The following is a 13,414-nucleotide window of genomic DNA, read 5'->3' on the forward strand; positions in this document are numbered from 1 at the left end:
CATAGCGAGCAATCACTCATCCAAAAATATCCCCGCCCCCCCCTAAAAAAGATGGTTATTTTTAGCTCACGTGTACGTTTTCAGGGCAGCGTGATTATCACTGATTTGACTAAAAAATGATGGGGTGAGTTTTTAATGGAGCAACCTTCAATTTTTTTTTTTTTTTTTGCCAGAGAGGCAGTCACTTAAAACTGATTCCACATCAGCCGCGCTCCAACGTCGAGTCTTACGACTGTCACCGAGTCGGAGAAGAAAAAACAAAAAAACATCCGCGACGCGAAGCGTAATTGGATTTGCTCGTGATGCGTTTGAAGAGCATCCACCACGAGCAACAGATAAGTGGGAGCTGCATGAGTGAGGAACACATTGGTGATATCTCAATTCTGGTGCTTTTCATGAAGCGGTTCTCCGTGCATGGGTGACGAGCAGACAGATCAGGGAAGTGGACAGTGTTGCTCGGACGGCATTCTGTCTTACTTGGGTTAATGGCTGCAGGCTGGCTTGGAAAAACGGAGACAAGCAGCGAAAGTCTGAAACAGTCAGACTTCACAGCAGAGATCCAGTCTTGAGTTCTACATGCATCCTCTTACAAACTCTACAGAACGCGGCTGCCCTGACTGACAACTCCAGAGATTAAACTGATCACACATACTGGAGGAAAACCAAAGCCTACATTCACACCAATATCATTAAGTATCGACAGTGGACTAAATAGTAAAAGACAGATGTTGGTGGTGTCACAGATAAACACAGACACTTTCTCTACAGCCAAAGATTTATCACACGGCCTTACCCATCTCCTCTATGTGCCTTTGCCTGCTTAAAGGTGCATTACGTAATAAATCTAAAGCAACTGGCCATAAAATCCTCCTAATATGTCAAAGAGACTCAGGAATAATGTTCATATAACAAACTGAACTCACCAACAACACCAGTACAGGCATTAAAAAAAATATTTTGCAGACTGAAAATCATGTTTTTGTTTTGAAATCATGTTTTGGCATGTGGCGCCACCTACCGCCGTCTACCAATGATTGCAGTCCGTAGAGTCTCAGCTGCCGAGCAACCACGGGTTGCCAGTTACGTCAGAAAACGAAACCTAAAAGACCTCGGTATTTTGAATTTGAATGTAGTAACCGTTTTTGGCCACATTCTTACATATGGAACCTTTAAATGTGCCTATATATAAAAGTATATCTATTATACATTATTCCTTTAGCGGTTATTTATATTCAAACACATTTTCCCGGTGGGTGCCTTTTTATTTCCAGTATAAATCACAACGAAACAATGTGCGAGTCCATAAACCTCTCGGCCTCTTCAAAAATATCTGATTACGATTGTTGCAAATGCACATTATATGCACATTTGAAGACAAAATACTGTGCCGATAACACATATTAAAAAGGTACTTCCAAGGCACTTCATAATATGTACATATAATCATAGAAGTACAGTTTAAAGTTGCCCAAAATACAAAGAAAGGAAAAACAACCAGCCTCATCAAAGGTTTTGTGGCATGCAATATTTCATCGTAGTTTAACGTGGAAAAATGAAGTGACCGCTTAATAGTTTTGTTCTGGAGCAGCAACAGAAATATTGCTCCACCTTGTGGAGACAGACATTAAAGTGCAGGTCAACAAACAGGTGTTTACTTCACTACCTACAACCACAAACAGTTTACAAAGTCTGTGTATGGTGACGTAAAGTGAGCGTCTGCCATGTGCCATACATTGCAGAGGCTGCTGCTGTGCATTGCTGGGCCACAGCCCACTGGTGGCTGTTAGTGGTATTGCAGGTGAGCCTGAGACTGAAACCCTTATACTGTATATCCTAAATTCAGTAAAAAAAAACTTTTTTAAATAACATGTTTTAATAATAATTCTAGTAAGATCTAAGATTTGCATTTATTTTGTTATTTTCTTTTTTATTTATTTATTTATTTATTATACTAAATCATATTGAGATTAAAATCTATTTTAGTACTGAGACTTTCATCATCGATCCCAGGTGTCAGTCGGGTAGTGTGAACTCTCAAGTCTTTTCAGACTCGCAACAACTGAGTTTCGCCACGAGATATCGCTTACTGTGATAAACTGATAATTCAAAGTTGGGCCAGAAAATGTTGCATGGCAGCCTGAATTTCACTTTCTTTAGCCTAAGGCAGCCTAGTCAGAGGCGCAGCTTGTGAACAGGCAAGGCAGGCAACTGCTTTGGGCCCCGAGCTGATAGGGGGCCCCCCGACACTCGGCGCCTGAGGGCTGTTTTTACTGAAATGTGCAGTGACCAGTCGCCTCCCCGTCCCCCTTAAAAAAACAATGGGCGATTTGCAATGACATCTCAGTAGGAAACCTCCCTAAAGGGGCCCCACCCCACATTAACCTGTGTGAAGTTATCGTTCTGCAAGTTGGAAAATGAAGAGAATTATTTACAGTGTAATGCATATCTTTTTTTACTCAGTTTATATATATGTTTTCAGTTATTTACAGTATTTTATTGTTCTATATATTTATATTGTTTTATAATGTGGGTTCTTTACAGTTTAATTTTTTTTACGACGTTTTTAAAAAGCTATTTACAGTATTTTATTGTTCTTTACATTCATAGTTTCACATACTTTTTAATAACAAGGTTATTTCATTCATTTCCTGAAAAAAATATATACATATATTTTGGACACATACATTTTTCCTCTGTGTCAGATTATTTATAACATAATGGTGATGAACACTGGTTGGAAGGGCCCCCCTGGGAATTTTTTGCTTAGGGCCCCTTCAGACTCTAGAATCGCCTCTGTAGTCTTAGTAAGTCCAAAAATTTGAAATGAGTCTTGCAGTTCCAATGCTGGTCAGAGGGGGCAGTAGAAAGTGTAGAAACACACACACACACAAAAAGTAGAGCAGGAGAAGATGACTAGGGGAGTTTAATGGCCACCAAAGATATTTTTATTGAAAACCACAAAGAGCTGCCTTTAGTCTGAGACAGTGAGACTTTGTAGTTGCCCTATTTCCACACGACTCTGACTCTACCTGCGCTCTCTGAGCCCCTCCCACCTCCTCCTCCTCCTCCTCCTCCTCCTCCGCCGCCTCCTCCTGCTCCCTTCCCCGGAGTTTGTTGCACTCGTTGCAGTAGGAGGTTTTATGGGAGAGAATGACGTCGCCTTGACTGCAAGTCACATCGACATCTCCTCCGTTTTGTTTTCATTATTACTCGTGTCTTGTTTTCTTTCTTTCTTTTTTTCTTTTTTTTTAAAAAAAATGCTCGTCACTCCTGCGAAATTAAATGTGAGATGATCCGCCTCTGTTGGTTCCGACCCGCGTCTGTGCCGTTCGTCCTGTCAACAGCAGCGGCAGCAGCAGCAGCAGCAGCAGCGGCGGCGGCAGCAGTGGCAGCAGCAGCAGCAGCAGCGCACTCTGTGTCTGTGGCGGATTACTGCTGATAATACGCAGTAGACTAATCCACTTGTGTTTAGCTGTCAAACTATGCGTTAGAGGAGAGAGTGAGTGAGGGAGAGAGAGACAGAGAGACACGGGGAGGGAGGAGGACGGAGGACGGAGCACGTTCGTTGAGATTCACAGACTTTACCGTGCGTCTTTTTTTGTCCTTTTGGAATATACCGCTGCCCAGCAACACACCCACCTGACAACTCTGAATGTCGTAATTAAGGTAAGGACACGATAGAGCTCACTCTTTATATATAATATATATATATCTATACATGTGTGTGGGTGTTTTGTTTACATATGTATTGAAAGGGAATTAAAGAAAGCGCCACTAACTCCGCGCTCTGCCCGCATCCCCGTGTCCTATTTTGCCGTGGGAGAGAGAGAAATCTAATAACTTTCAACCGGAACCGTTAAGCCGTTTGCATGAGTGTGTGTGCGCGCAATAAAAGTCGCCAAGTAAGTTTACGCACACAATGTTGTGCACAAACAGAAACAGCTGCAGCACTTTTTTTTTTTTTTTTTTTTTAAATCATTGCCTCTGACAGCAGTTTTTGACGTTTTGCGCGCACCTGTGCGTAGGTGGCCGAGAAAATATTGTGCTGTCACTCTTTTTTTTTTCCCTAACCCAAATCATTCGTCTCAACAACAACAAAAAAAACTACTTTTAGGAACAGTGAAGCACAACAATAACCGCAATAATGATGATAATAATGCGTGTTTAATCAGAGAAACGCAGATTTTACGCACAGGGAGGCGCAATCATGGATGGAGCGCAGGGAGGAATCATTATCAAGATTGAGTCTCATTCAATATTCAATATACACACATTGGCGTATGTATAAGACACAATAGGGCATAACTTATCCGACACATTTGGCCATGCATGAACAAAATAAGCAAACAAACACAGCTAAATAAAGTCTTTATCGTCACATTCTTCGATGCCAAACTTTATCACCCTGCCTCTGCACATGATAGAGCTGGCCCCGGCTGCTAAAACAACAGTTAAAGTTATGTCGCAGCTTCAGTGTGTTGTGGCTGCAAGAGCAAGTAACTATTGAGTGACAGCTCTGGGGCCAAATGCACGAATGGCCTGATGAGACTGGTGGATTTCTGGCTCGTCTGTCCAATAGAAGAAGCGGAGGTGGGAAGTCAGAGAGAGAGAGAGAGAGAGGGAGAGGGAGAGAAAAAAGCCCAGCCAACGTCACGCAGATACATTAACCCTTGCGCTGCATTTTTTTCTCCCTTTTCTTTATGTAATATTCAGTGTGTATTCCCTGTTGTGCCACGATTAGGTTAATCTAATCTAAAAAAGTACTTTAAAGACTTTCTATTTACATTCTCACCTTAAACTAAACCACAACTGTTTTTGACATTTGTTATTAAAAGAACAGTACACTAGAGTTAATTCACATCAAAGATTTAAGTGATTTTCATATTCCTCTGTATGTAATTTCATTGCAGCTGCGATATTATAACACATTTCTTATCACAAATCTGAAAAAAGTTTCACATTCATTCCTTTATTTCCCTCTCCTTCTTGTCTCATTTTCAGGTAAATCAATGAGCCTGCCATGGAGACCAAAAGATACCCAAATTTCTTTGATGGAAGCGATACAGAGAACAAATGGTCTCAGATCCCCAGCACCATGGAATACTGCTGCAGCACAGAAGATTCAAGTCCGGCCAGCGGCGATACCTTCATGGACATAGTGAACGTCAGCTGCCCTGCTGGAATCGCAGCCACCGAGTGCAAAGACAACAACATAAAGAAGCAGGAGCAGCCGATGCTTCGACTGAGCCAGAACCAGTCATTTGTTCTGCCACACTTCAACAACTCTCTCCACGGTCATAAGCAGGAAATGGACTCCAAGGAGCTTTCCAAGACTGTGGCTGAGTCTATGGGTCTCTATATGAATGCTGCCAGGGAGGCAGACTTTGCCTTCAACCAGCACGGGGGCAACACCAGCCCTGGGAAGATGTATCCCGTGTGTGGACGGCCTCTCGAAGAGACCAACCGTGGAACCACAAAGAGTCCCAAGATACAGCAAATTGGTTTCCAGCAGTCCGGCACCACGCCTAGAGAATGCACCACTGAGACTCCTGTGAGCTCCGTGTCAATGATGGCCTCATCTGTGTCCTGCAGCCCCCAGAACTCCAGCTCCATCTCCAGCCCCGGGGGCAGCAACAATATGGTGTCATCGACCACCAGTCCCCCGACATGCTTTGGACCGATGTGTTCATCCGTGAGCAGTCCTGTCAGCCAGACGTCTTGTCCCGTAACTCTGGCCAACATCAAGCACAGGAATTCAGCCACATGTAGCCCCGTAGAGTCCACTACAGTGGGCTCACCACCTCTCACCAGTCCACTCAATGTCATGAGGTCTCCCATGTCAAGCCCCCAGAGTATGAGTAGTGTGACATCGCCTCCATCCTGCAGCACTACGTGTAACATGAGGTCGTCCGTCTCCAGCCCCACCGGTGGCGGCTGCACTGCCAACAACTGCAACACAGTAAGGCCGTCCACCTCCAGTCCGGCCACGGGGAGCGCTATGGCCGTCAACAGCCCACAGAACCCGTCCTCTGTGGGGTTTCCTGTGTCCAGTCCTGCCGGTGGACTGGGTTTGGTGCAGAATGACACCAACAGCCCAGAGGCAACAGCTCTGGCCACAGACACGGACTTCAAGAACTTTGAGTTCCCCAAAGTAGAGATGGTCGACGGGGAGATGTTCAACGTGGGCTTGGATCAGATGGGCATGGTTAAGTACATTAAGAACGAGCCTGGGACTGACTTGAGGAGCATGTGTTTGGGTAGCTCCAAATGTAACGCGAGTAGCACGCCCTTTATCACGCAGATTAAGAACGAGCCAAACAAAAACGAGGGCTGTATGAATCAGCAGCCCTATTGTGAACAGTCACCCTCTCTTGGCCTCTTTCCTGTGTCTGAGACAACCTATTTGTCCCTGAGGAATAACATTGACGAGTACAGTCTTTCTGGTATCTTAGGACCCCCTGTCTCTATGAATGGGAACTACGAGCCCGATGTGTTCTCCAACAGTGTCATGTCTAAGGGCGTTAAGCAGGAGTCGAATGATGGCAGCTATTACCAAGAGAACAACAGCATGCCCACGTCGGCCATTGTCGGGGTTAATTCTGGGGGACACTCATTCCATTATCAGATTGGAGCCCAAGGAACAATGTCTATCACGCGGCACGATGTGAGGGACCAGTCCAACCCTTTGTTGAATCTAATTTCACCAGTAACTGCGTTAATGGAGTCGTGGAAATCTCGGCCAGGCATGTCATCCCGAGGTGAAGGATACCCAGGTCAAAACTGCATCACAGACAACATGTCGAGGTAAGGAGAGTCGAGATATCTCTATGTAGTCTGACTTTCAGATGTCTGGCTTGAAATGAGTTGTGATCGGCATTCAGACTTTCGCTGTATTAGACAGCAGAAGTCGTCAGTTTCTTTTTCTGTTTTTTTGCAAGCATACCTATGTAGCAGCCAAGAGTCTGTCTCTCCAGAGGATCAGATAAATGGATGACCAGTTTGTTACAGTTAGACTCCTGTTGCACGAGGGATTTAGGGTGTTTGCTTTGAAAAGTGCTAAATAATAACAACAGCGGAGCTTGGGAAAGGCAGCGGGGGATGCTGGCTGGGGGGGGATACTGGAATTAAAAGACGGCGCCCACATATTTGTTCTAGTATCATGTGATCACAACATCATCTCCAACACAAGCACCGTGCCCTGTGTCCTACTGTAAAACAGAGACAAAGTTTACCTCTTATCAGTGGCCCTTTCTGTACGTGCAACGACACAAATTATTGGTCTGTTATCGGGAGGTCCAGCTAAGACCTTGTGTAACACAAATACTGTATCTGTTTTTATGGGCCCTAGGCCATGGGCAACAACATAAATTATGAATGATTGATCACATGCTTTTTGTTGCCAAACTGATTAAATAAGTAGTTGCTTTTTGTGTGTGTGTGTGTGTGTGTGTGTGGTCGGGGGCTGAAAGAAAACAAACAGGCCAAAGGGGGGAAAAAAAAAAATCTATGATAGCTGCCAATCTGGTGATGTGCAACTTTCACAGCGCTGCTGTGCTTCTAATATATTCGGGTGACTAATAACACTGAATATCAAAGCATGAAAATGCATATACGCACTATAAATACACATTCAACACAACCGGTGAGAGACGCCGGCTGTTTATTTGTGGTAAATTAAAAGTATGTGTTCCTGTAATTTGATGTTTTTTTTAGGTAACAGTGACAGTGTATCTTCTAAAACATATTACAAACATCCATTAATGCATGCAATGTCATAAATTCAGTTTCTATGATGCTCGCAAGGAAAAAACGGAGCAAAGTCATAAACGACTTCCTGCTTACTTGGGCTTTGATAAGAGTCAGACGCCCGCTGAGAAAGCGACGGCGCTGTACCAGCACTGTGTTATAGACATCGGCGGGACATTAGGCAGTGATGTTGCACAGAGTCTCAAAGTGGAGATTTATTGGATGAAAAAGTTTCCCCCCTCCTGATTGAATTTCGTCGGAAACCGACTTTGCTCTGATCGTGCTGCCGTTTCACTCGTCTTTCTCCAGCTTTTTGGAGGAAGGGACGAGGGTAAAATTCACTTAATTACAGTGTTTCGTCGCAGCGTTTTTCACACGGGTCATTGACTGCCAGCTGCCTTACTGTAGTGCACTTCAAACATTGCATTAGAAAACTGTTCCCATGGTATTTTTGTTATTGCTTTTTTTTTCTTCTTTCGTATCATTTATTCACCCCAGAGTTATCTTATCACCACGTATTTGTTGTTTGGTTTGTGTGACATATTAATTTAGGTCACCGTGTGTACAGTCCAAGCTTTTCCAGAGAGTAGATATGTTTGTTTGTTTGTGTGTGTGTGTGTATCTATATATGTGTGTGTGTGTGTGCTATAACAAGGCTTGCAGCTCTGAGGAGACTGATACAGCCTGTTACCTTGGAGGCGACCCATATGGCAGGAGCCAAAGCGATGCTGACGGGATCACTGCCACCTTGGTCCTAATGAGATCCAGCTTAGCCCTAATGTCAGACAGGATGACAGTAAGAGATGGGCCACATGGCAGGCAGCCAGAGAAGCAGACAGCCACAAACACACACATATATAAATACATCACACAGTACATACACTTATTTCACACACACACACACACTGAAACGTCTTAGCCAGAATGGAACATTTTCGTAGGGGGATGCAGTCGCACCGGTAGTATCGTATTGATTGACAGCTATACTTAGACGTGGATTGTATCCGGCAAGAAAAATCGGTGACATCGTTCGGTCGATCGATCTCTGGGCAGAATTCATGACGCCCAGCGCAATATTTTTTTTTTTAAATAGGCAAAGTAAAGAAGCACAACTAAAAACTCTGTGATCCACTGAAGCCTTGGATGACACAGTGTAAAGTCCCATGGCTCTGTTCCCCCCTCCGCCCTCCCTCACTTCAGCTTCCTCTGTAAATGGTTTTAATTAAAACTGGCTGCTCATCTGAGCAGTCTGGATTATTTTGTGCAGAATAGTTTTAACTCATATTTTCAACAGAGGGGAAAGAGGTAAAATAAAAACCGAACCGAACCTTACCCGAATTGTAATTAATATTTATTTAACAGAGTCTAGTTCTTCTTCCAATAAATCACAGTTCGAAGTTGCCCTTGTTGATTATTCCCATTATGAAAAAAGTTTAATTCCTTAATTTTTCTCTTGATGAATAATGTGTACTGAGAAAAATGTGATTTATATATATATATATATGCGGAAATGATGATAAAAATGACCAACAATAATGTGTAGTGGATTATGTTTGCTCGCTGTTTAAATCTCCAAATCTCTCATCACCCTATTTGGGGCATTTTTTGCCGGTTTTCACAGTAATGCCTCCTCCAGTGAAATTACTCTAAAACGTTTCAGTTCTCTGACCTCATCATTTCATAATCTGACAAACATTAAAGACTCAAAATGGAAGCCAATATTTTTTTTTTTTCCCAGTTTGATTCAGCCTATTTATAAATAGACTTTCCTGTAGCCAATCGAATCAAAAAAAAATAACACCTTTGTGTAGCGTGACATTTTTCTTGCTTTAATCTTGCGGCCACTTTCTTCAGGTGGACAAAATAGCCGTCTTGAAGCACTAGATTTAAGCGGCGAGAAAGGCTTTGCACTGGACTCCGGCCAACTCTCAATGTTCTGCAGGGGGATGAAAAGGCATACTCCTGAGAGCACACTAATAAGGCTGTAATTGTATGTTCCTCCACTAAATTAATGGATGTAAATGATTTGATTAATTCAGACACCGCTGGATACTAATATCCAATTAAATCCCGACACCAGGCACGCACAGGGGCTCCTAGTGCATTATGGGTCGCTGACGAAAGAAGCGGGCAGCTGCTTGTTTTAGGTTGCAGAAAGGATGTTACAGGTGAACGTGGTTAGGGAAACGGCCGTGGGTCTCGTATGTCGACGGATGCATCTGTTGAGCTGCAACTAACGATTATTGTGATCGATTAATCTGTCGATTGTTATCGTTTGGTCCATAAAATGTTAGAGTTTGTCAACCTGGAAATGATGTTCTCCAATGTCTTGTTTTCATCCACAAACCAAAACGATTCACTTCTAATGATTTCTTTGTTATGTGGAGCAAAGAAATGGAGAACATATTCACATTTAAGAAGCTAAAACAATCAGAAATCTTGTTTTAATCATGGAAATGCAATGATTATGCATTAACGGGCACATTCTCCAGTGTGCTGTCAAATGTTTCATTTACAGATGGCATTAAATGAGGAATATTGTCTTTTCATTTAGCTTTCTTTAGCAAAAAAGCCTCGACAAACCAGAAAATGAACTAGGTCATATTTTTCTGTCATGCTCACATTTCGTGATCAAATCAATTTTAAAGGTGCCATATGTAAGAATGTGGCAAAAATCGATTACTACATTCAAATTCAAAACACCAAGGTCTTTTTTAGGTTTCGTTTCCCCGACGTAACTGGCAACCCGTGGTTGCTCGGCAGCTGAGACTCTACAAAGCAAATATTGTGGCTGTACTGTTGTTTTTGGTGAGTTCAGTATGTGATATGAACATTATTCCTGAGTCTCTGTGACATATTAGGAGGATTTTATGCTTTAGATTTATTACATAATGCACCTTTAATGGGTACCCGGTATTCAAAGTAATGTATTATAACTGTTTGTTGAGACGAATACAATGATCATTCATGGTCACTAGGACCAAGGAAGTCTAATCGCAGTGTGCCAAGTTATATAATATACAATGGAATAGAGGCACATGATAGATAAGAGCATTGGTTACTTGAGTTGACAATAAGCAGGAACTGCTGGTAGAAGTTATTTCCTACAAAAAAAGTGTTTCCAAAGTTCCTAATATTTAAGCTCTGTTGATGGCAGATGCAAATACAGCTCAAGTGGAGTTTTGGAGTGCTGTGAGGTGGGACAGTGCTCACCACACTTTAAAAAAAAAAACAGTCCTCTTTCTTAGAAATAGACACAACACAATTATTTAGTAAATTATTCCAATTCCTATTACTGCTACTCGGAAAAATATCTAAATGAATAAAACGCCTGTATGAAACCTGAATGAAAAAAAGCCCATCAGGTTCCTCTTTCTTTTTTTTTTTTCATTTCTTTTTTCATCTGGGCAGACCATCGCTTGTTTGTGTGGGAGGCTGAATACAGCTGAGAGAGAGAAAAAAAAAAAAAAAAAACCGGCAGTTTTCTGAGTGTGAGAGGCGAGAATCGGTCCTACTACTGAAATCCTAATTTTAAAAATGGAAAAACAAAAAGCCTGGTAAAGACTTAAAAAAAACAAAAACACAATTGAGACATTTAAGTTAAAGAGAAGGATTTCTTTTTTTTTTTTTTTTTAACGTCGTGTGCTTTTGAGCAAAGGTTTGGAATGGCTGAACGAGGCTGAATCAAGGGGAAACGGTGTCAGATGTTGGATACTAGGATCAAGTGATTAGAAACGTTCTCACTATGTTGGAAAGTGGGATCAAACGATTAGATCGTGCCGACCGGGTACAAACCACACAGTAGACGACGGTGCTTGGAGATATTTTCACAACAGAGAAGTAGCTTAACGCTCTCATGATATCGAAAAGCGTTTTTTATCGCATTAAATTGGGGATGCAGATTTTTCATTTTTGACAGCCCTGTCTTTGCCTGTTCCAACCAGTGACGTAGTAGTTTACTCCTACAGAATGTTTTTGTGGTATAAATATACAATCACACTTGGTATATAACAAACAGAAAAATGACAACCAAACACTGTAATGAGCCTTGAACCATTCCTCTTTCTTTTAAAAAATGATTGAATAAACACATGTTTAAAACCTGAATGAAAAAAGCCTTAATATAAAAACAAGGTTGCAGTTTAAAAAAGAAAAAAAAAAAAAATTATAAATCACCTCTCGGTGTGGGTGGTGTTGTGCAGCAGCCGTGCCCTCGAGGTCTTCATGCGGTTGCATGTCCGTGTGAATGGGATGGAGACGGACAATTTAAATTCATACGTCTGGTCATGGCTGTAGCTTCTGTAGAGGCATGTTATAAAAAATAAAAAATGAAATGCAGAACAGAAGGAAATGGCAGATCTGATTTAAATGTTCCACAGTGTTATCTTAATTTGAATTGCAATGTGGGCGACATGAATGGACGTTTTTTTTTTCCCCTACCTATAGTGACAGTCATCTTTTTTTTTAAAAAGAACCAACAGTGTTGGTGTGGCACAATGATCGGATGCTTTTGTAGCACGGAAGAGAAACCCTGTAAAAAAAAAAAAAAAAAAAAAAAAAAAGTCTTTACTCTCCCCTCTCCCACGCACAAACCACACACACACACACACATATACACACACAGCAAGCACACAACACCACCACCACCACCACGGCCGCCAAAAACAACAATAACGACAGCACACATTCTAGGCCAGACTTGACACCCCAATAAAAGTGTGGTTACTGCTGGCCAGAGCTCCTGGGATTTCAATGCTTGTTCTTGTCCTCATTTGAACTTTTTTCCTGACACACAGTCTGGTGACAGAGGGCCAGATTTCCGCTGGGCTCGGCCTGTAAGTTGGAGATCTACTCTCAATTACCTACCGCTGACATACCCTTCTGTTGTTGGGGTCATTACCAAACTGTATAAAGAAGGTGGAAACTGAATACCGGGGCTTCAACAAAGCATAGTGTATGCTTCTTTGTAGTGATGAATGGCCTGATTTTTTTTTTTTTTTACAGCATTGCGAACTACTGTAGCTGAATGGCAGCCTTTTGTGTCCAAAGTGCTTTGTTTGCCGAGCAGGCAAGAATCACACAAGTGGTGTTAGCGATCACCTGAGCCGCGTGCTTTGTTTCTGAATGCAAAGCGTGACTACAGAAAAAAACAAAAAAAAAACATGTACATATTAAATCACAAATGACAGGGATTAACCGGTCATAAGCGCCAATATCCACTGAGGTAAATACTGGTGGATGTCTAATTCATTGGTTGGGCATTATTCATGTAGAGCAGGGGTCTCAAACTGGCGGTCCAGGGGCCACATGCGGCCCCCCAATCGATTACATGCGGCCCCCCACTTAATATCATGTTATAATGTAAACATGTCCTCACTGTCTTTTAAACACAGTGTGTAGCCGAGGCACATAACAGTAATAATAAGACATTTGGTCATAATTATCCCATTATTAAATGTACCATATACAACATTCAATTACATAATATAACATTTGTTTATTAGGGCCCGTTCCGCAAATGGCAGAGGCCCAAAAGGCTCCTGGTACGAATTTTAATTACAGTTGTCCACACTATTATTAATGTAGTTTAAAATAAATGTCTGTTTTTGATAGTAATACATTCATTTTGCATCATAAATAGTATTATTAAGTATATGTGTGATATCAT

The 13,414-nt window shown here is 42.0% G+C and overlaps 1 protein-coding gene across 1 annotated transcript in view; it reads left to right on the plus strand.

The window, feature by feature from the left end:
• The first annotated feature begins 5,011 nt into the window (after positions 1-5,011).
• The window catches only part of nr3c2 (nuclear receptor subfamily 3, group C, member 2), a 66,385-nt gene continuing 57,982 nt past the window's right edge, over positions 5,012-13,414 (plus strand). The window contains exon 1 of the mRNA XM_083909425.1: positions 5,012-6,804. Coding sequence (XP_083765551.1) covers positions 5,021-6,804 — 1,784 coding nt within the window. The 5' untranslated portion in view covers positions 5,012-5,020. The remainder of the gene's footprint in view (positions 6,805-13,414) is intronic.

Source organism: Microchirus variegatus (genome assembly GCF_963457635.1).
Source record: "Microchirus variegatus genome assembly, chromosome: 23".
Taxonomy (NCBI): Eukaryota; Metazoa; Chordata; class Actinopteri; order Pleuronectiformes; family Soleidae; genus Microchirus; species Microchirus variegatus.